The sequence below is a fragment of the Drosophila kikkawai genome, chromosome 2R (assembly GCF_030179895.1).
Source record: "Drosophila kikkawai strain 14028-0561.14 chromosome 2R, DkikHiC1v2, whole genome shotgun sequence".
Lineage (NCBI taxonomy): Eukaryota > Metazoa > Arthropoda > Insecta > Diptera > Drosophilidae > Drosophila > Drosophila kikkawai.
The window spans coordinates 5,269,934-5,292,249 of record NC_091729.1 but is presented as its reverse complement, the minus strand read 5'-3'; the positions used below and the strand labels follow the sequence as shown (position 1 = coordinate 5,292,249).

Sequence of the window (22,316 nt, the reverse complement as noted above, 5' to 3'; positions counted from 1 at the left end):
CTTTACAAAATATATACAGAATATAATATGATATAGTACATTTGCCATACGCCGATAATAAAAATTTAGCACTACAACTCTACCATTGTCATATAAGCCATAATATTGTGCCATGAGAGCTATAGTCGTCCGATGTAGCTAGTTTTTTTTCCCAATATGTTTCAATTAATTTCCTTTTAGATTTTTGGGGACATTTTCATAGCGATATCTCAATGGGAATTATTTATGCCGCCTCTCCGTTCAAGTTCGACCATTGTGATTATACAGAACAGCGGCTATTTCGTGCCTCTTCGATCATTTTCAGTTCAAGTGTTAACCACTTGTTAGCTTTACATAAAAAAAAAACAAATATATATATATATATATATATAACATATATATATATATATATATATATATATATATATATATATATATATATATATATATATATATAAAACATATACATATATATATATATATATTCTTTCAGCTCCCGTGAAAGCCGTACATTTTTTTATATTGTTTTCCGAATTTTATGGACTTCCAAAAATGTATGTTAATTAATAAATTTATCTGTGGTACATAACATTTTCTTTATTAAATAAATAATTTATAATTATTACAAAAGAATTGACAAAAAATATGTTTTCTACAAATTAAAAAAAAAATATTTTTTATAATTTAAAAATACACTTGTTTAATAAAATAACTTTAAAAATATCGTTTTTGTTTCTGTACATTTGGAGAAATTATTAACAGATACAAAGAGATGATGGATGCGATATTAAGCTATATTACGATCATGGTTATCGAAGTTAAAAAGTTTACGCTTCAAATTTTCATTTTTTGAAATGGTATACGGGGAGAGGAGCATTGTTGGGATGACATTGTGCGATGACTTAAGTTCAGGAAGACGGATATTAAGTATATTGTTGCTCGGCTGAGGCTCTGATCGATTGTTCCAAATAGGATCGATCCAAAAAGGTATTTTCTGTTGGTTAAGTAAGCAGAATATGTGATACATTTAATGAAAAATTATAAAGTATCGCGTCTTCTTACCTCAGGTGGTGCCGTATTAATAATTTGTGACTCATTTGCAGATCTTATCGATTCGTAAAGTTCCGTAGTGCCACTTCCCGAATGATGACCTCGAGGTTGCACTTGAATCTGATTATGTATTGGTTGCTGATAAAGGCTAGCTTGACGCCGATTCCAGAGTTTTGATGATGAATGCTCATCTAGTGCTACGTCAGCCATAATAGCAGAGCTTGACGTTATATTGGTCAAGTCGCCAGCCCCTAAACTAGCGTTTAGCTCTCCAGATGAGTTAAAGGAACTGTTGAAAAGCCTAAGAGATGAGTCATTCATTGAGTTCTCCTTGTAGCACCAGTTGTTGCACAAACTATAGGTGCCACGACAGGATTCAAGGCTACTTAGCGACGATGAGTTGGTACTCGGTGGTGAATGTCTATCTGGCGCAAGCATCATTCCTCCAGACTCTTGGAATGTGTGCAAGTTGTTCACCTCTGCCTTAAAGGGCAAGCTGGACACGGTCTCATGGGCGATCTCATTAACTATCGCGCGGATTTTGTATGGCGGTGGCGCCTGACTGTAGAAAGGTCGCCTATGCTCTCCCAAGAAAGTACTTAAACTATGTTGCTGGGTTCTAGGCTTTGCATATGGCAACTTTACCGAACCAAACAAATTCTGATGGTTACTTAGGCGTACTGGCAAGGGAAAAAATGTATTATTACTTTGATTATTTATTATAATAAGGGGTCATAAATAACAGTTGATAGTTTTTTTTTTTGCAATTTGTGAACGAATATTATCCGAATATAAATACCGTCGCGGTTGCTCTCTGTCTGAATATAACACGTTATAAGATAATTTATACGAATTTATAAAACTAACCCTGTCTTATCTTTTATACCAAACGGTATACACGTCTGGCTATAGTCATGATACAATTATAATTGTATCATGGCTACAGTAGACGGTCTGTACAGTAGACGGTCAACTGTTATTTGCGATCTGTGATAATAATAGATTCCTAAATACTACTTACGCTCACAGTTGACAGTTAGAGTCACATCACTTCTTTCTTGTGTTGGGCCATTGTTAATTGTAAAGATATCATCATAGGCGGCAACGAGGGAGTATAGGTTGGGAAACCCAAATTCAAATGTGGTGGTGAGGCTACATTCCAGAGCGCCCCTAATCTCATACACGTACATATTAGGACGCTGTTCAAGCAAACGCACAATATTCATTAAGAATTTCATAAAAGCAGTAAGGCGAACACACTGGGTCTCAGTATCGGGGTCATTGTATATCTAGAAATGATATTATATCAATATAGACATATTTACGTAGTACATTACTTACCTCAATCAAATGTCGCATAGCTAAAAGAGCTGATTTGGTGAGCTGTACTTTAAGCTTAGCGTTAATGTCGTTTAAAAATGTTGCGACGGAACACGGTCTGGTAGAATCAGATATCACTAGCAAGGGAGGTTCTCCCGCATCTGAAGAATGATAGGGTTTCTGCTCTTGAAGAAGAAGCTTGCATGCCCGGTAGCAAATAATACGGAAGTCTATATTTTTATTGTGACAAATGAGCCAAGTTTCGTGGTCTTTTTGTTTCACCTCTACGTATGGTAGCATCTCAACTGCCTTGACCATGTTGGAAGATACCCCAAGAGTCTGAGGCTGAATTTGATAGCCATACTTTTTTTTGTGCAGCTTCAGAACTTGATCTAATTTCATGCAGTTAGTAAAGTTACCAGTTGAGTTGTTTATAAGCTTTTCGCATTGCTCCGCAAAGACACGTCTAGCTATAGTCGGCGAGAGCACTATTTTCTTGTCCTCATCATTGGTCACCTCCATGTCTACCAAACCATGAATGGCGTCCAAAAGATCCGCTAATTTCAGGAAACCGTAGTCACTGAGTCGACATTGATAGCCAAAATGGTAGTGGTAAGACCGTACGAACTTTTGAAAAAGAATAGTGTATTGAAGAGCGTTTTGAAAAAGCTCCACCATTTCGCCGGCAAAAAGAAAGGTTTTTTCCAATTCACTACTCGTTTGCTTACGCTTTGGCATTGATATAAGTATATCTTTGCCATTATTAACAGGGTTTAAGACGACGATATTTGAGTTGACAAGACTATCTAGGATATCCACAATGTCGCAAACGCCATAATCTGTAACGTCGAAATTGCGATTTTGGGTTTGACTAAAAGTAACTGGTAGTTGAGATAGTAATAGAGAATTGTTACCAGTAGCACGCAAAACACGAAACAGATCGGAGGTGAATCTACGTATCTGAGTTCGGTGGGTGAGTGTGATTTGACGATATTCTCCGTCACCCATAATTTGTACGACAGATGACAGCGCCTCGAACAACTCGATTAGCTTGGTATAGCCGTAATCAGCCACTCGACATTGCTTTCCGAAATGGTTGTGGTAGGCCGGTATAAAACGATTAAACTTAATGGTAGATTTGGGTGACATCTTAACAAGCTCAATAACCTCACGTGAGATCTGGTATAATGGATCGGCCGCTGAGTTTTTAAAGTAGTTGCTCCGATCGCAAACACTCAGATTGCTTGAGTTATTATTATAGCTGCAGTTAATTGATTCCATTGACGATGACGGCTTTAATTCCTTGTTCAGTTCTAGCCAGCCTAGAATTTTAATGCCGAAGTTGTTCATTTGAACCTGAATGCCCTGGACACAGCATACCAAGTGCTCCAGGTTGATGCCGCTATCGTTTGCCACTATCGACACTTTTAGTTGACCTTCAATGCAATGGATTAGGGTTGCCACTGGAATGTCTCCAGGGTGCAGCTTAAGCAACGGATAGATAAGCTTCTGGATCTCGGAAATTTTCATGCACACATTGGGCAGAGGCTCTAAGTCCTGTTCGGCCCATCCTTTATGCTGCTCTCTTTTGAAATGTACCGTGCAATAGGGAACGCTGTGTTGCAGTCCTTCCATTAAGGGCGAACTTTCTAATGTATTCACAAGCTCAGGCTGCAAACTAATAAACTTTTCCTCCTTGTTGTCCGAATTAATAGTACAGATATCCTGCATTTTATATAAATCCAATACACTTATTGATGTTTTGAAGCGCGACTGAAAAAGTTCTCGAAACTTATACATGGGCAATGTATAGTACGGGACATCCTAAAAAATTAGAAAATAATTTAATTAACTTAAAATTCAAGTAAAGAGATAAATTTGAAGTGAAATAATTTTAATTTTACCTTTAGCAGTCCAGCAACCTGGCAACGAAGTGTATTAACCTCGGTTGTGGAGGAATCGCGCGTATAGCTGACCAACATTCGCTTATGTCCAATCTTTTTGCGGTGTAAATTCGAGACGACCTGCTTGGCAAACTATAAGGAAAAGGCAACTTAAACTATTACTAGAAATAGGTATATGTCGAGAATTTCCTCACATAAAGATCAGGAACAGTAACTTTAGCATACGAGCTTCCCTCGAAAACAAGCGACACTACCGGAGTGATCGGTTTCAGCTGATTCATAAGGAAGCTACGCAAACTGGACTCGTCCAGCGAGTAATCCAAGTTGGTGATCTGCAAAGTCACAGCATCGTCGAAATCAGAGACGTTGGCAAAGTTGCGTCCGTTGTTTTCGTTACCGACTTTGCCGCCCACCACTCCGTTGGCCTCGACGGTGGTGACAACACTAGAGCAAGGCGTAAACTTACTGATGGCTATCGGAGTTTTTTCGTTATTAACTGAATTGATGATGACAGCAGAACGGCAGAACGATCTACTGGAGGCGATTGGGAAAATTGTCGAGGACATGGTTTGCTTTTCGCTTATAGTTCCATTCTGCTGGTGCATTGTTACGTAGTGATAGATATTAGAGGAGCTGCAAGCGCGCGACTCCACAATCTGTTGTTGTGACTGTTGATGTTTAGGAAGATGGGTGCTCACTGATTGATCAACATCGTTGCGGTTAATATTGTAGGGCATGTAACGGGTTCGACGACAGCAGGAAGAGCTACTGCCAGTAGGCATGGTAACGGGCGCTGGTGTGTAATGTGGGAGCCCACTGCTTCCAATATAGAATCGCTGTCCAATATCGGTCATGCTGTTGTAATCAGTAACCGTAGAGCCGCTTAACAAAGCATTGGGAGGGGGCTGTTGATAAAGCTGCGGGTGGATAGCCGGAGCCCTCTGCGTATAAAGTGCAGATACATCTTTTCCAATTCTATCAGAAGGCCAGCTTTAAAATAAGTAAGATCAGTATAATTATAAACATGTTGATTAAGTTAATTGCATTACATTAAGGGGTTATCCGGGTTTTGAAACTTCAAAAAATGTATTTTTTTCAAACTCTTTTATATCGAAAATTTCAAATCGATCGAAATAATACTGTAGGAATGGGAGAAATTTAAAGCCCATCGCGTCGTATGAGTCACAACTGGCAATTCGAACTTAGGCGTCGTTTTTCTCGAAACCACTTTTTCGAAGTCGGTAGTCACGTTTTCTCGAAAACTATTGCACCGATCGACTTCTGCTTTTGCACACTTCTTCTAGACATGTTTTTGTTGTAGTTGAACGAAGGATTTTTTGTATCTTCAATTACAACTCATTTTATAAACCAAAATATGGCAAAAAATTACGAAAAATATGAAACTTTTTATGAAAAGCGCTACGAAAAATTCAATTTTTAATTAAAAAAAATACTTGTTCAAAGGCACAACATACACTAACAGAAAAATTTTGGTTTTTTGATTTCTGATAAAAATGCACGGAGATATTATGACTACTGCAAGGACACAATTTTTGGTGGGGTTAAATTCAAGCCTGCCTCAAGGGCTGATTTTGTAATATTTTTTATTCAAATTTGTACACAATTAAGTTCAAACCTTGTACATTAATGCAGAAAAAATGAAATTTGCAAAATTGTCGTAGGATCTTTTGAAAAAAATTCACGAAAATATGCTTTTTTTGTGCTTCAAAACTTAATAAAACAAGAAAGAGACCTAAATTCGGAAAACTGAAATTATTATACCCTTGTAGTTTGCAATTGGATATATTCGATTGATCTGAAAGTCGATCTAAGAAACCTAACTGGATGTGTACACAAGCTTATAAATAAGAACACGTAAAAATGAACACAGATTTTAATAATATTTTTATTCAGGCCTGCTCCAGTAATCGTAAAATTTTTTCTATTTCGTTTTGGGCGAAAACGAACCGTTTTCGTTTTTAGCTGCTATCTGCTATCGGGATGTTTCGTTTTTTCATCGTTTCTCACTACTCAAGCAGCTAACTTGTGTTTTTGGTAATCGGCAAACAACGTAAAGTACTATTATTATATTTACAATTGCCCTTTTTATAAGCCAGAAAACGGCAAAAAATGCTAGAGTTAAGCAAATCTAGGCATCTAAGATGCTGCCACACTTTTCACAGTTTTAATACCGGTGGTCTCAAATAATTATTTGGTTAATTTGGACTATTTAAGTAATCAAATTAAATAGCATTATTTATAAACAACCATTTTGGCTCTCCTTTAAAGTTATTAATGCATTCATTTATATTTTATAAGTGTTTTTAACTGGCTGTTTCGTTCCACCAACAATATGGCAACCTTGGCGATAACTTTTTGCGGTGAAAACGAGAAAACTGGTTGAACACGGCAAAAATTTTGTTGTCAAATCTGAGGTGGGGTCAGAAATAAATTTTTTATTAAATAAATACCTGCCAGAATGATATTGTGGTGGTGTGGAATAAATATCAATAGACCACTGAGTAAACTATTTTTTTCCTTTTTATAAATAAGATCTGATTTCATATAAAAAAAAACCATTTACTTTTCATTCCGGCCAGAAAAAGGTGCCCGTTTTTCAAATCGAAAAAATCTTTCGTTTTCGATTACCGGAGCACTAATTTCTCGTTTTCAGAAACTAAAACGAAAAAATCTTGCCGTTTTCGATTACCGGAGCAGGCCTGATTATTTTAATTATTATTAAATCATTATTTTAAAAACATTTGAAACAACTCTAACAGAAGTTTTATGCGATAAAACGAAGAAATGTAAATTTTTATATTAATTTCCTATTTTCTAATTTCTCTGTTCATTAAATATGACGGTTTCAAAAAATCGAAATTTATTTTTGCATTAGTCGCTTTCTTAACTTATATTACTATAAGTGATAAAAAGGATTTTTCGATTTTCAATGTCGTTACAAAGTTACATCACTGAAAAGACATGCAGCTTACTCCTGCAACTGGTTAACACGATTTCTCAAAAACGACATGCGGACATATTATAGACTAGGATCATTTGGATAGGTCAAGAAGTTTTTTTTCACTGCGAATAGACAAGAAAAAGGTACGTTTTAATAAAAAAAAATGTTAAGTGGCGCCAAATTTTTATTTTTCAATATTTTTAAATTATCTGAGTCCATTCGCTGTCCGCATTCATCCAGATCATAATTGCATTTAAATTTTTGAAATCGACTTTGCCAGTCGCCAGAATCGTGTTGACCATGACAGTCTTTTCTTGAGTGTAGTATTTCGGCTCCCTACATATCGGTAATTTGGCAATTTTTCGACTAATACTGTCTTCCCACTCAGCGCATTTGTAAGGAACGGTTGGGATTTTTACCAAATGCGAAACTCATGTTCCCACAGAGCTGCGTTAAAGTGCATCCGCATCCAATAACAGCTGATCGCTCAGCTGTGGCTCATGAAAACGTAAACAACGATGGCTGAAGCAGCCGATGTGGGAGTAAAATGATTCGTTTATCAACTATTTAGGCTGTTTAGCAACAGCAAAACCACAGATTGCGTCAGATTTTATCCGCACTAAATTAAAATGAATTAGATTACGAGGAATTTGAGTTTCTCTAATGATTTTTCTCTAACAAGGAGCAAATGCCCCGAAGGGTGTGTATAGGTGGTATAGGCTTCCAAAATCTATCAAATAAAGTAGAGGGAGGCGGTTTATATTAACTAATAGCAATTGGGGTAAGAATATAAAGGAAAACATCAATAACTATTTTGGGCATGTTTTATTTTTCCAACTTTGTTTACATTTTCGTAGTGAATCGACGATGTCTAAAAGAAGAAACCAGAGTTGCACCGAAAAACTATTGCCTAACTATCGCCAACAAACTGTGGTTAAATTTAGATACACTCTAACCGCGGTCCAGCATGAGAAAATTCGGAACGGCAAAACCTTATGGACCGTTTGTTCAACCAACGGTGGATGCGCTTTGACCCTATTATAAACAATTTTGAGAAATACTTTATACTTTACTTTATTACTTTTAAAAACTGTTTCAAATCATAAAAATATACAAAAACTAAGACAATAATAGAAAAAAAAAATTTATTTACGAATGTCTCAGTTAGAACCATGGTTTACAATGGATTATTCGAATCTATGGCGAGCTTAAGTGCAAGAGCCAGGCGAATGAAATTATAATGGGAGTCGCAATAACGTGTTTCGCCTGCTTTATTTATCTTTTGTACTCATTTATCTTTTGATTTAGCTCAAACGTTAAGAGTACCTTCACTAAGGACTTATTATTCGATATCAGTGGACATTCAAATCCCATGATTTTGGCTCATAGTTGGCGTGGTGCAACTATGTAACCAAATTAAGTAGCCGTTAAGCCTTTAAGAACATGGACGAACATGACTAAATATAAACCTAAATCCGGCCGTCAGTCTCCTAAGCCCATACGCGTTATATTGCAATGCACAGTTTTAAAACTTCGGAAATAGGCGAAAAAGAACAAGTGAATGTAAAAGAGTTAGCATAATAGCAATACACAATTTGCGCTCTCGCAAAACCTCTAGGTTCTTTGACTGCGATCGAAGAATAAATTTAAAAAAATGTATACCAATGCACCAACATGGCATACCTATTTTTATATTTTATTTGATGGTTAGGTTAGGTAAATCCGGCCGACCCTCTCAGGGCCTCGGATTTTTCAAACTGTGGCCGAACCTTTGTGCGTTGTGCCGCCTTTCCTGGCTTCAGTTGCGCTTGGATACCTAGGGGATAGATTCCGATTATGGTTTCAAGTGCTTTTGTAGGGGTTAACCTCAGCGCCCTTGGTATGCAGAGCCGTGCCTGCCGCTGGGTTCTCTCCATAAGCTTGTTGTACGTTTCCCTTTCAATGGCTCGCCACCACACTAAGACTTTGCTTAAAAAAAACTAACATAGAACATATAATACTAGCTGCCAGGACCATAGGCAGTCGCGAATATATAATTTTAATGTTTACAAAATTGGTTAATTTTTTAAAATATATTTTGATATAATTCATTTATTTATTCATTTCATTTATTAATCTTTAAGTTTGTTGTTTTTTGTAGAATGGTAAACAAAAGCTGTCCCTTAACTGATTTGATGCTGGTTAGCACTGGAACGTTCTGGCTAGGTCTTCGTCGTGTTTAACCATAACCTAACATAATTAGTGTATGACCTTTCTTTCCTTTTATTACCCCATTATTTATCTTTAATCACTATTATTCATATTAGAGTTTATATGTAATTTTTAGCCTTAAATAATTGACTAGTATTCATAATGGTTTGTTTGTATTAGAGTTAAGTTAGATATGTTAGGTCTTATAAGAACGGTTAAGAATAGTGCTCTTAAAGAAAATGTTTTATCTGGCCATCTGGATCTTTGATTATTAATTCCTCTTTTAACCAATCGTATTAGTCGATTCTGATCTGCTTAAAATTTTTCCAGTAACATCACAATTGCTCTTGCCTCTGCTGCTAATTCAATGAAATTATACTGGACCGGGAAGTCACGCGCTCTTTGACAGTTAATTGTTGTAAAATTTACATATGTATTGGAAAATGCGCCACGCCCACTCATTCACCTTATTAAAGAGTATCAAAGTCAAAAAAATATTTTCTTTTCAATGAAGACCATTTTTTTTTTAAATATATTTTATTTAATTGTTATCCCTATTTTAATGTATTTGCTTAAATAAAAACAATTTGAAAACTGAAACAAAAAAAACGTAACTTTTTTTTAAAATTCTAAGTGTAACCGCCAAAAACCGTGAGCGCTTAGTTAGATTTTTTTGTCTGTATGAAATTGTGTCGGTATTTTGGTATATTTTACACAGAGTTGTTTTGATTTTTTGCTTCGCAATGCCAGAATCGCAGCTTGACGCAGCCGAACTAAACGGATTCTGATTCAGGAAAGATACACGCAGTGCGTAGTCATAGTGGAGTTGCCGGCTCTGGGCAGCTTCAGAAGTTATAGACTGCTTTAGCCAGAAAAAGGTGAAAATAATGGACACCTGGCAGGTAGCGATTTACCTGTACAAGCCCACACACAACTACCCTTTTTATACCCTCGCAGGGTATTATAATTTCAGTCAGAAGTTTGCAACGCAGTTAAGGAGACCTTTCCGACCCTATAAAGTATATATATTCTTGATCAGCATCAACAGCCGAGTCGATCTAGCCATGTCCGTCTGTCCGTCCGTCTGTCCGTTTCTACGCAAACTAGTTCTTTAGTTTTAAAGCTATCTGAATGAAACTTTGCATATAGTCTTCTATATACTCTCACTACTATATATGTCGGAACGGGTCGGATCGGACGACTATATCATATAGCTGCCATACAAATGTTCCATAAATTTTTAGAAAAAAAATTATAAATTGGCTGTTTTTCAATATTATTCCATCATTTTATATTATTCCAGAATTTTGTTAAAAATTATAGCTGCCATAGGAACGATCGGGAAATTAATCGAAAAAATATTATAATTTCGTTGTTTTTCAACGTATTTTAATCTACTTTGGTACATGAGCTTCTGGTATTATTTCAGAATTTTGGTAAAAATTTTATGAAAATCGATCGGTAAATGTAGAGAAAATGTAAAGCTGGGAATGTAAAATTGTAACTGTCAAACTGTAAACATAATAAGTATAGGTAAAATGTTATGAAACTCTGTTTAGAGTCTGTTTTCGGCATTATAATTTATAATATAAATATGAAAACCAATCTGCAAGGATATACAAACTTCGGCGTGCCGAAGTTAGCTTCCTTTCTTGTTTTAAATTTGGATAAGAGTTAATGAATGTGCCTGCCATTAAAAAAAAAATATATATGACCATTGGTTATGTAGTTTTTGTGTAATTATGTATACCTGAAAGTCGACTAATTTACGTTTCCAGAGTTCTATGGTTCGGTTTTATTCGGTAAGAATTGCTCCCATACTGAGAGCGTCAGCTTTGGAAGCTTTGTGGAACACAAAAAAACCAATAGACAATCCCAATTATTTGTAGGAAGAACCGGCCAGAGTCAGGGATGTGAGACAATTTTTAATTGTATTTTGCAGCTCCTTCAAGGCTTCCGGGGATTCGCGTTCAATGGACTGCATGTTCTGTGACGCCGCTTGCAAGGAGGCGCACAACATACGCCTATCCAACCCTTAACGCAGACCGACAAGGAGTCGATCCATCATACTCTAGTTTAGGTTCTCGTTATATTATAAGTCGGCACTGAAGCCAAAAAAACAAGTCGGGTTTTCCATCCTGATCCTACTACTCCAGAACGCATGAACCGATTTCCACGGTTTTGCATTCGTTGGAAAGGTCTCGGAATTCGTGATATATGCAGTAAAGAAAATTCAGGAAAAAATGCAACAGAAAAGCGGGAAAGTCATTTTTGCATAAAGCTCCATCACTGATACATAGCATGCCATAATTCTCTAATTAGTTTACCGAAATTGTGTTAAATTTTGTGAAATTGTGAAAAAAAAAACAAAAAAAAAGAAGATATTCGTTTCATAACATTTCAATTGGAAACCAGCATTTGTATTTAAGGTGGTAAGTTAAACTGTTTAAGTTATGTGGACTTGAGGTTAAATTAAGCACTCTGCCCATAGTCCTTGATCAAGATCAATCCAGAATTCCCCAGATAGTTCACCAACGCTTTGATCCAAGTATTTCTGAAGTAGGTCGACACTACCATAGAATCGCAGTAAAAAAAAAACTGTTCAATATTTGGTTAATTTTTTTTTTTTTTTTAAGTTAACACTCTATAAAGCTCCCAAAAACTTTTTAAAAGCCTTCAAATGGCTCATGTGATCAATTGTGAGCTTTCAAAGTCGTCATTAGTTTTCCACGTACGCATGCCAATTTTTATACCCTTGCAGGATATTATAATTTCAGTCAGAAGTTTGCAACGCAGTGAAGGAGACGTTTCCGACCCTCAGCATCAACAGCCGAGTCGATCTAGCCATGTCCGTCTGTCCGTCTGTCCAACTGTCCGTTTCTACGCAAACTAGTCCCTCAGTTTTAAAGCTATCTGAATGAAACTTTGCATATAGTCTTCTATATACTCTCACTGCTATATATGTCGGAACGGGCCGGATCGGACGACTATATCATATAGCTGCCATACAAATGTTCGATAAATTTTTAGAAAAAAAATTATAACTTTGCTGTTTTTCAATATTTTTGCATATTTATTTAGATATGGCCATTCTATATTATTTTTTAATTTTGGTAAAAATTTTATGAAAATCGGACGACTATATGATATAGTTGCCATAGGATCGATCGGGAAATTAATAGGAAAACAATTATAGCTTCGTTGTTTTTCAATCAATTATCTACTCTGAGATATAAGCTTTTTTTATTGTTCTAGAATTTTGGTATAAATTTCATAAAAATCGGACAAATATATCATATAGCTGCCATAGAAGCGATCGGTAATTGTATCAAATATGTAAAGCTGGGAAGCTGTCAAACTGTAAACATAATAGGTAAACTGTAATGAAACTTTGTTTTGTGAGTGTATTCAACAATTATATCTATAATATAAACATCAAAACCAATCTGCAAGGGTATACGAACTTCGGCGTGCCGAAGTTAGCTCCCTTTCTTGTTGAAGTTAACTTTGACTCCTGTTTACCATTTAAAAAAATTAGCAAATTGACGATTTTTAATCGAAGTAATCATTGTTTTCGTTAAACTAAGGTATGTACTAAATGTGTTCGTAATTCGTCTATGTATGTGTAGCCTAAAAATAAATTTTTATTAAAATGCTTTTGAATTTATGATTTTTAAACGTTATACTGTCTTCGTTGGACTGTAACTAATGTAATTCAATCGTATTCAAGCTAATTTTAGTATTTGTTATAAGTGTAAGTCCCTGTAATGTCAAAATGTCCAAAATGAGAGCCAACTACGTCCAACTCTTCAATTTATTACACTTTTTACATATGTAGGTGGAATGTCGGTCCCAAGAAAACGTCTTTTTGCTCAGCGAAACTGTAGCAGACAAAAAAAGTTTGGTTCTTAGCGAATATGTGTTAAAAAACAGCAATTTTTCTGAAGCTGAAGAACAAGAAATTAGGATGAAATTATCAAAATTTGAGAGCCGGCTTATAGCAAAATGGAAATTTGCCATTATAGGGTAAGGTGGGGTAAAGCCGACCTAGTAAATGGTTTTGGCTATAAAATGCTTATTTTACATCGGATAAAATCGTTATTTATACCAAATTAAAGGTTAGACTTTTGCGCAGCGTTCTATGCATAGCATTTTATTCATGCCTTTGAAAAGTTTTGAGATACAAGCGTTTTACGAAAAAGTTCATTTTTGCTATGTTCAAAAATGATGGGGTAAACCCGACCGCCTATGTTTTTGGTTGATTTAGTACAGATATAACCTAAATATAGGTTTTGCAATGATAAATCAATCAATGTTATGTTATATAATGGTAATAAAAGATAAAAGAATTAAAAAAATTAAAATAGCAAAATAATTAATCAGTATCATCTGATTCGCTGCTTAAATAGCTTGCTGGCGTTTTTTGGTTCGAGTTGAACGTCTGGTTGGCTGCGATGTTGATGGTTTTGGTGTGATTGTTGTTTTTTTTGGATTTTTTGCGGCAGGATTTACCCCACTATTTAGAGGTCGGATTTGCCCCACCACGTAATTTTTCATAAAAACGCAATTAAAAAAGAAATTATGAAAAAAAATGAACCAAACTTATATGCACTTTGTAGGACTTTATTCAAAGAATCTAAATCCACTTACCTTTTCATGCGATAACTTTGACAAAAAGAAATATCCTGCAGTTAATTATGCACAAAAATGAAATTCAAAATTGTGAAAACAAACTTTTTGTCGTTTGACCATCTCAATGTTGACTAATAAAATGCTGTCATACCACCATTTACATTGTTTTCGATGCTCTACACGACAACACTAATATTATTTTGCGTAGTGCTTCCGATTTTCGAAAACAGAGGGAGGTCGGGTTTACCCACACTGTCGGCTTTACCCCACCTTACCCTACCAAAACATTTTTTGAAAAAAAAAAATCAGAAATGGCTTGATATGCCTCTGATATTACATAATGCAACGTCAACGATTGATACTGGTAGGCCAAGGAAGATTTTTGGTGATCTGTGCCCGAAAGCCCATATCAAAAAAGTAGGTAACATAGTTCAGGAATCGACATGTGAACAGTTGTTGGTAGCAACAAGTGGGAGTTTGTTCAAGTCCGGAATGCGCACTGCTTCAAAAATAGTGTGTTCATTAAAGGATGATGAGAAAGAAGTCTGGACAAAATATGAAGCAGTCATTGGAAACACCAAGGAATCCAATGGTTCCTTTCACCCCTGAAGAAGCACTTGCATTCTATATTGATGTAGGCCACACAAAGCATTCATACAAGCTAACCAGATGTGCTGCAAAAGAAAGGAACGCAAATATATATCCAAGCTATCAAAAGCTGCATTCAGAAAGATTTTATGCTACCCATAAATTCTTAAGTTTACGGATGGTTCTGCTGAAACAACATTGCAAAGCTTAGTTGACCATACGGTAAGCCGTATTATAAAATCGTACCCGCAAGGCTTTGAAGAGCAGAAATTATTAAATGATAAAAATACTATTTTGACTGCTTCATATAAATGGGGATGCGATGGTAGCAGTGGTCACTCGACTTATCGTCAAAAGTTCAGTGATAGTGAAATGAGTATGGTCGATCAACACCTATTTTCAGTTTGTCTTGTTCCTTTACAAGTGCAGCTTGGAGCTAAAATTTTGTGGAAAAACGAGAGACCTTCATCAACTCGATATTGTCGGCCCATTAAGCTAATTTGCCAAAAGGAATCGAGTGAATTAATCCTTTCTGAGACTGAAAATATTAATAGTCAAATATTAGCCATTAAACCAACAATAACCGATTCATATACAATTTTCCATAAATTTAATATGACCATGTTGGATGGACAAACATTCAGCGTCCTTGCAGAAGCCTCTTCGCAAATATGTGGACTTTGTCGAGCAGTACCAAAAAATATGAATAATCTAGATTTGGTGAAAAGTTATGAAGTTGATGCCGATTTATTTAAATATGGGCTGTCAACCCTTCATGCCTGGATTCGATTTTTCGAATGTGTTTTACACATTTCTTATCGACTTCCAATTAAACAAGAAAGGAAGCTAACTTCGGCACGCCGAAGTTTGTATACCCTTGCAGATTGGTTTTGATGTTTATATTATAGATTTAAATGCTGAAAACACTCACAAAACAGAGTTTCATTACATTTTACCTATACTTATTATGTTTACAGTTTGACAGTTACAGTTTTACATTCCCAGCTTTATATATTTTATACATTTACCGATCGCTTCTATGGCGGGTATAAGATATAGCTGTCCGATTTTTATGAAATTTATACCAAAATTCTAGAATAATAAAAAAAGCTTATATCTCTGAGTAAATAAAAATGCGTTGAAAAACAACGAAGCTATAATTTTATTTTTTATTAATTTCCCGATCGTTCCTATGGCAGCTATATCATATAGTCGTCCGATTTTCATAAAATTTTTATCAAAATTCTGAAATAATATAAAATGGCTATATCTAAAAAATTATGCAAACATGTTTAAAAACAGCAAAGTTATAACTATATGCAAAGTTTCATTCAGATAGCTTTAAAACTGAGGGGCTAGTTTGCGTAGAAACAGACAGACAGACAGACGGACATGGCTGGATCGACTCGGCTGTTGATGCTGATCAAGAAACGTCATTTACATTGATGCTTATCAAGAATATATATACTTTATAGGGTCGGAAAGGTCTCCTTCTCTGCGTTGCAAACTTCTGACTGAAATTATAATACCCTGCAAGGGTATAAAAACCCAGAAGAAATTATGACAAAACAAGAAAGGAAGTTAACTTCGGCACACCGATGTTTGTAAATCCTTGCAGTTTGCAATTGGATCATTCGTCAACCTATTCTGATTTAGAGGTTTACGCCGAAGGTTAAAGAGTTGGAGTTGACGAATGAATTCTTAGGAAAAGCGAGCAGCTTAATTTCCTAAGAATTCATTGGTCAACTCCGACGCATCGGATTCTGAATATCTTCAACTGGTGCCTTAAAGTTTATAAATTGCATGCGTTCTTATTTATTTATCGTAGTTATTATTTAGTTACATTATATTATATTTTTTTTATATTTACTTTGCATGTGTTTTTATTTATTTATTTATCGTAGTTATTATTTAGTTACATTATTTTATATTTTTTATATTTGTTTTGCATGCGATTTTACTTAATTATTACTATTTTTATTATATTATATTTTTATTATATTATATATTTTTGTTCCCCTTATTAATTTTTGTTCTCTTGTAACGTTTCCTCGTTCTTATCTTCCTTAATTCACCGCGTCTATCTAGTTCGCGATTCGTGCCGTACGTCACACGGCTGCGCCCCTCGGTCGGTTGGGCGGGAGGTGGAAGCGGGACCCCGCGCGAAAAAAAAAAAAAAAATATGTATATTTCTTTAATTTTTGTTTATTGAATTTCAAATGTTTAAAAATATATTTTTGGAAAGTATATAAAGTAGCAAAAATTACTATATTCTTAATATGAAAAGTATGAGTTTTACTTGAGGTAAGGTATTAATATTTTTAGAATATGTCAAGAATACATTAAGAAAATTAAGTTTAAAATTTTATTAAAATATAATTTAATTTACCAGAGTTATTAATAAAATAATAAAATCGGTCTCCGCAGAAGGCATGCAATCCAGCAACAAGTGTATTTACAGAACTTAAGCGAGGAAAGACGAAATGCAGTAAGAGAAAATGTCCGATTAAGACAACGCGTGAGCACACGAAGATCATTGGCATCATACAATCGCTTGGCATTTCAATATGATCCCACTGCGAACTACAGAGATGACGACTATATGTCGATATTGCAATGCGTTAAGTTTAAAAGAGAAACTGCTGGATTGAGCTGCGCAAGTGGAAAAGTCAAACTGGATCCATTACTTGCACCACCACAGTCACTGAAAGCATTGTTCGATGGAAGTGATCCAGATTCTAGCCATTTTCTTCAACACATCCTTGAATACAATAACTGCTTTCGCATGACTTCCTTTGGAGCTAATATCATTCGAGAAGGCGGCTTCATGCCGACTTGCAAAGTAAAAGTTACAATCACTTAGACAAACAAAAAGAATTGCAACACATAATAACAACATATACTCTACGGACTACACCATCACACGATTCTTCAACAAATGATTGTTTGCAATTACAGATACAAGGGCAAATATATCATTTGCATGGTTCATTGGTGCCAACACCAGATGAACTGCATCATTTCTGCAAATATATTTCATTTCGTCGATGGTGGATCAGCTGAATGTGCGATGCAACATTTAGGGAACACGACAGTTAAAGAGAAGAATTATTGAACAGTTGCAAGCATTTTTTTACGCTAATAATGGTGTGGTTAATATGTTCAATTCAGCATTGGAACAATGCCATCGGATACGCACAAATTAATCATAAGAGCGGATTGTACCCCAGCAGGTGAACATGTGCGAAGATTCAATGCACCCACTGTTAATGATGTTTCTGCAATTATTGTTGGCGATCCAACTAAATCGCGAGATATTGTGGTTCAGCGAAGAACCAATATCATGCATCGTGTAAACGAGACACACCGTTTGTACGATGCGTTACAATATCCAATCATTTATTGGCAAGGGCAAGAAGGATACGACATCACCTTGAAGATGGTCGATCCAATTACAGGTACAATATTCACATTCTAATTATTTAAATTATTGATATTTTCAGGCGTATCAACGAATAAAAAAATAAGCGCAATGAATTACTATGCGTATCGTATGATGATTCGTACACATGAGGAGAATGTCATTCTGAAGTGCCGTCGGCTGCTCCAGCAATGCGCTGTCGACATGTATGTCAAAGTCGAGTCTGGCAAAGCTACGATCTGAGGACTATATACACTTGCGTGATGCTATTCATTCAGATGGTGATGATCAGAATATTAGACGTCTGACTTCACTTCAATAAAACGGAAAATTTGCCGATTTCTACGGTTTTGCATTCGTTGGAAAGGTCACGGGCTCCGTGAGGAGAAAGGACAAATTGCAACAGAAAAGCGGGAGACATTCTTGCATAAAGAGCCATCAATGATACAGTTTATTTCATGAGACAAACCGAAATAGTGTTCAATTATGTGAAATTGTGAAAAAAAATGTCAAAAAAATAAGTTATTCGTTCCTAACATTTCAATTGGAAACCAGCATTTGTCTTTATGGTGGTAAGTTGAACTGTAAATTATGTGGATTAGAGGTTAAATTAACCGATCTGCCTATTGTCCATAATGCCTAGAGCACGACGTTCGAACGTCGGCTGCCAAAGGTGGCGTAACGAAGTTCGCCGGGCTTACTAGTTTCAAATGAAAAAAAAAATATATATATATATAATATATATATATATGCATTTACTTTAAAGATCGTATGTAATCCCTGAAGAGAGCGGTGCATGCAGAGAAATGCAATCCAGAAACACTGAGATCGGAGTTGTTGTTGATGACGATGGGATGGGAGGGCGAATCTAGAGAGAGCGTCAATGGAGCGTGTCAGAGTCGTACAAGAATTAAAAGCATATTTCCAGCCAGCACACAGAATTCAAAGAAAAGGATGAAAGATGACGAATGAGTTGATATTGAAGTCCAGTTCGATAATGGTCTTTATTATCTAAAAAATAATGTTGATCCGGGTCATCGAGCTTAAAATTCCTTAAAAGCATTAAATAAGTGTTTTGTTTACCAGTTTGATGCAAAATAATAATAAAACATTAGAAACTGCTTCCGGCTCCATATACGTATTATGCTTGCCGACATGTAGACATTTAATGCTCGGCAAAACTTGGAGAAAATCCGATTCAGGCGCGACGCCAACGACGGTTTTTTTTTTTGTTAATGTTATAGTTCCACTTCTTCTTCCTATACTGGACTTTGTTAAAAGCGTCTCTCTCGGATTTCGGGGTCGTAGATCTCGACCCTGGACCAAAGATAAAGACGCAGCAGCAGAAAATTATTGAAAAGCTACCATTCCCCTTTGGTTGAAAAGGCTTCGAAGAATTTAGCATTTAAATTCTAATACAAACACTCTTGAGTTTTTATTTTAGAATAAATTTCCTTAATTTCAGAATGGAATTCATTGGCAACAACACAGCCATCGCACTGCCACAAAATATTAGTGTTTCGTAAAAGATGGAACGTACTAGTGGGCTTGCCTTCAGTACCAGACTACGACTTCGAACAAACACCCTTGCAAAAATCAACAAAGTCATGATCGCAAAATCATTTTAAATCCGAGAGAACAGAATTCCCCAAGGATTCCGAATAAGCAACCAATTAATATTAGGATTATATTTGTAGAAGATAACAGCATTTAAAGTTGAACTTTGGTAAAAGGGTAAATTGGTACATTTTTAGGTAACATTACACAAAAACCATATAACCAATGGTCACGGGTTTTGCTTTAAATGATAGATACATTCATTACCTTAAATTAACTAAACAAAACTAAAATAACAGGTGGTAGGTAAATCGCAACTTGGCAGGTGTCAGTTTTTTTTTTTTTTTTTTTTTTTTTTTTTTTTTACTTTTTTCTGACTAAAGACGTCCGCAAAAGCTTTAGCCGGTGAAAGCCAACGAGTACACTATGCCTAGTTGCGTGGATCTTTCCTGGACCAAAATAAACTTTCATCGGCTGCGTCTGCGAAAACGTAAGGGTACAAACCTACCAGAATATACAAAAAATTACACAAACTGCATCTGCACGTGAAGTCACGAAAAGATATAAAATCAAGTGATTACAGACCAGACATCTACTAGAAACTCCCTTAATATAGGTTTATTTCTAGTAATAAGTACTTTACAGGAGTAAATGCAAATAGTAACCATTGGAATTATAATGAGTAGAGGAAATTAAGTATATGAGAACCAATGATTTAAGGGGTAAACATTTGGACATTTTTTTAGGAAATATGGAATATTGGGAATATTGGGAATATGTAGGTAAAAGTGGAATCGGAGATGATTGAAAAAAATTGTCCATAAACAATATTTGACAAAATGGCGGACCTATGCCGTGGTTCGCGATCTTTAAGTGTCTCCCTTGTAGACACGATTGAGCTCGTAATTCGTGTCGGGTATTCAAAAACCAAAACTTATTGTATTTATTATATGATTATCTTCTATTTTAACCTAAAACAAAAAAGGAAGCTAACTTCGGCACGCCGAAGTTTGTATACCCTTGCAGATTGGTTTTGATACTTATATTATAAATTATAATGCCGAAAACAGACACTAAACAGAGTTTCATAACATTTTACCTATACTTATTATGTTTACAGTTTGGCCGTTACAGTTTTACATTCCCAGCTTTACATTTTATACATTTTACATTTTATGATATAGTTGTCCGATTTTCATAATATTGTTACCAAAATTCTGGAATAATACTAAAAACTCATGTCTCAAAGTAGATGAAAATAGGTTGAAAAGCACCGAAGTTAAAATTTGTTTTCCTATTAATTACCTGATCGTTCCTATTGCAGCTATAAGATATAGTCGTCCGATTTTCATAAAATAAAAACCGAAATTCTAAAATAATATTAAAAAAAATTGCCATATCCCAGAAATTATGCAAAAATTTTGAAAAAAAGTCAAGTTATAATTTTTTTTCTAAAAATTGATCGAACATTTGTATGGCAGCTATATGATGTAGTCGTCCGTTCCGACCCGTTCCGAAATATATAGCAGTGAGAGTATATAGAAGACAATATAAAAAGTTTCATTTAGATAGCTTTAAAACTGAGGGACTAGTTTGCGTAGAAACGGACAGACGGACATGGCTAGATCGACTCGGCAGTTGATGCTTATCAAGAATATATATACTTTATAGGGTCGGAAATGTCTCCTTCATTGCGTTGTAAACTTCTGACTGAAATTATAAAAACCTGCAAGCGTATAAAAACATGCAAAAAAAAAAACATTTATAAAAAAAATATCCTGGAAATGTCTATAAATGTACATATGTATGTATGTACATACATACATATATGTTTATATTTTATAGAGGAGATATATGTACGTATGTATGCATACATTCATACATACATACGCATGTCTGTATGTAAGCATATGTGTATGTTCGTACATATATGTACATATGTACATACATAAATACAATAAGAATTAAAATTGGAAAATAAATATGTATGTGTGTAAGCTTATAACCAACCAAATTATCATTAAATGAACATAAAATCCTAAATAATATATATATACATATGTATGTATGTATACTGTATACCCATATTACTTATGTAAATAGATATGTACATACCCATGCAAACGTTCTCCCATATTGTATTATCTTCTGTAAGCCGTCTACTGTTTAATAAGAGCGGGCAAATATTGTTACAATTTTTTCCTTACCTATAATAAGATTTAACGTATTGAATTTTATTTATATAATATGTATTTACGTGCTGTATATACATAAATCTATGTTTGTATTATGTAGATATGTACATACACACAAAATTAGTACAAATATAAAATGCATACATAAATATTTATGTATGTAGTATGTACATATGTATATTTAGGATATTTCTTACCGGCACAGTATTTCAGTAATGTATGTATGGCAATAGCAACCTCTGGGTGGGTCAACTTGCGGTTTGGTGTTATAAACAACCAAATCATATACAAAATTCAATTTATTTAAGATTAAAAAAATAAAGGAACAAACAAATAGAAATAAAACAAATTCTTAGGAACGCGTATGTTTCTTTTTAATAACTTAATCAAAAGGAAGTTGGCTAAGAGAAATGTACAATTATCCGTCTTGACCTTTAAACGACACCAAATAATCTACATTTAGTCTCTAAAAGACAATCAGTTTAGCTCTGTGATCACTTCAGTCAACTGAAGGGAAG

General features: G+C 35.1%; 1 protein-coding gene across 2 annotated transcripts; it reads right to left on the bottom strand.

Moving 5' to 3' along the window:
• Window positions 1-656: 656 nt before the first annotated feature.
• Marf1 (meiosis regulator and mRNA stability factor 1-like protein) lies at window positions 657-22,316 on the bottom strand. Of its 2 annotated transcripts, none has more exons than XM_017179670.3 (8): window positions 21,996-22,316; window positions 21,719-21,810; window positions 4,448-5,243; window positions 4,254-4,385; window positions 2,371-4,173; window positions 2,051-2,318; window positions 1,042-1,709; window positions 657-973 (listed from the first exon to the last, which is right to left on the bottom strand). In XM_017179670.3, the coding sequence occupies exons 2-8, from the start codon at window positions 21,736-21,738 to the stop codon at window positions 767-769; spliced, it is 3,894 nt and encodes a 1,297-aa protein (XP_017035159.1). In that variant the 5' UTR covers window positions 21,739-21,810; window positions 21,996-22,316; the 3' UTR covers window positions 657-766. The 2 variants fall into 2 exon arrangements, with proteins under 2 accessions (XP_017035159.1, XP_017035168.1); XM_017179679.3 differs by having other exon boundaries at window positions 21,719-21,751.

Coding starts and splice junctions, on each gene's coding strand:
- Marf1 (XM_017179670.3), bottom strand. CDS start 21,738: ATGGGAGAACGTTTGCATGG. Junction 4,174..4,253: donor AGGTTGCTGGACTGCTAAAG/GTAAAATTAAAA, acceptor CTAATTTTTTAG/GATGTCCCGTACTATACATT. Junction 974..1,041: donor TTAATACGGCACCACCTGAG/GTAAGAAGACGC, acceptor CTTAACCAACAG/AAAATACCTTTTTGGATCGA.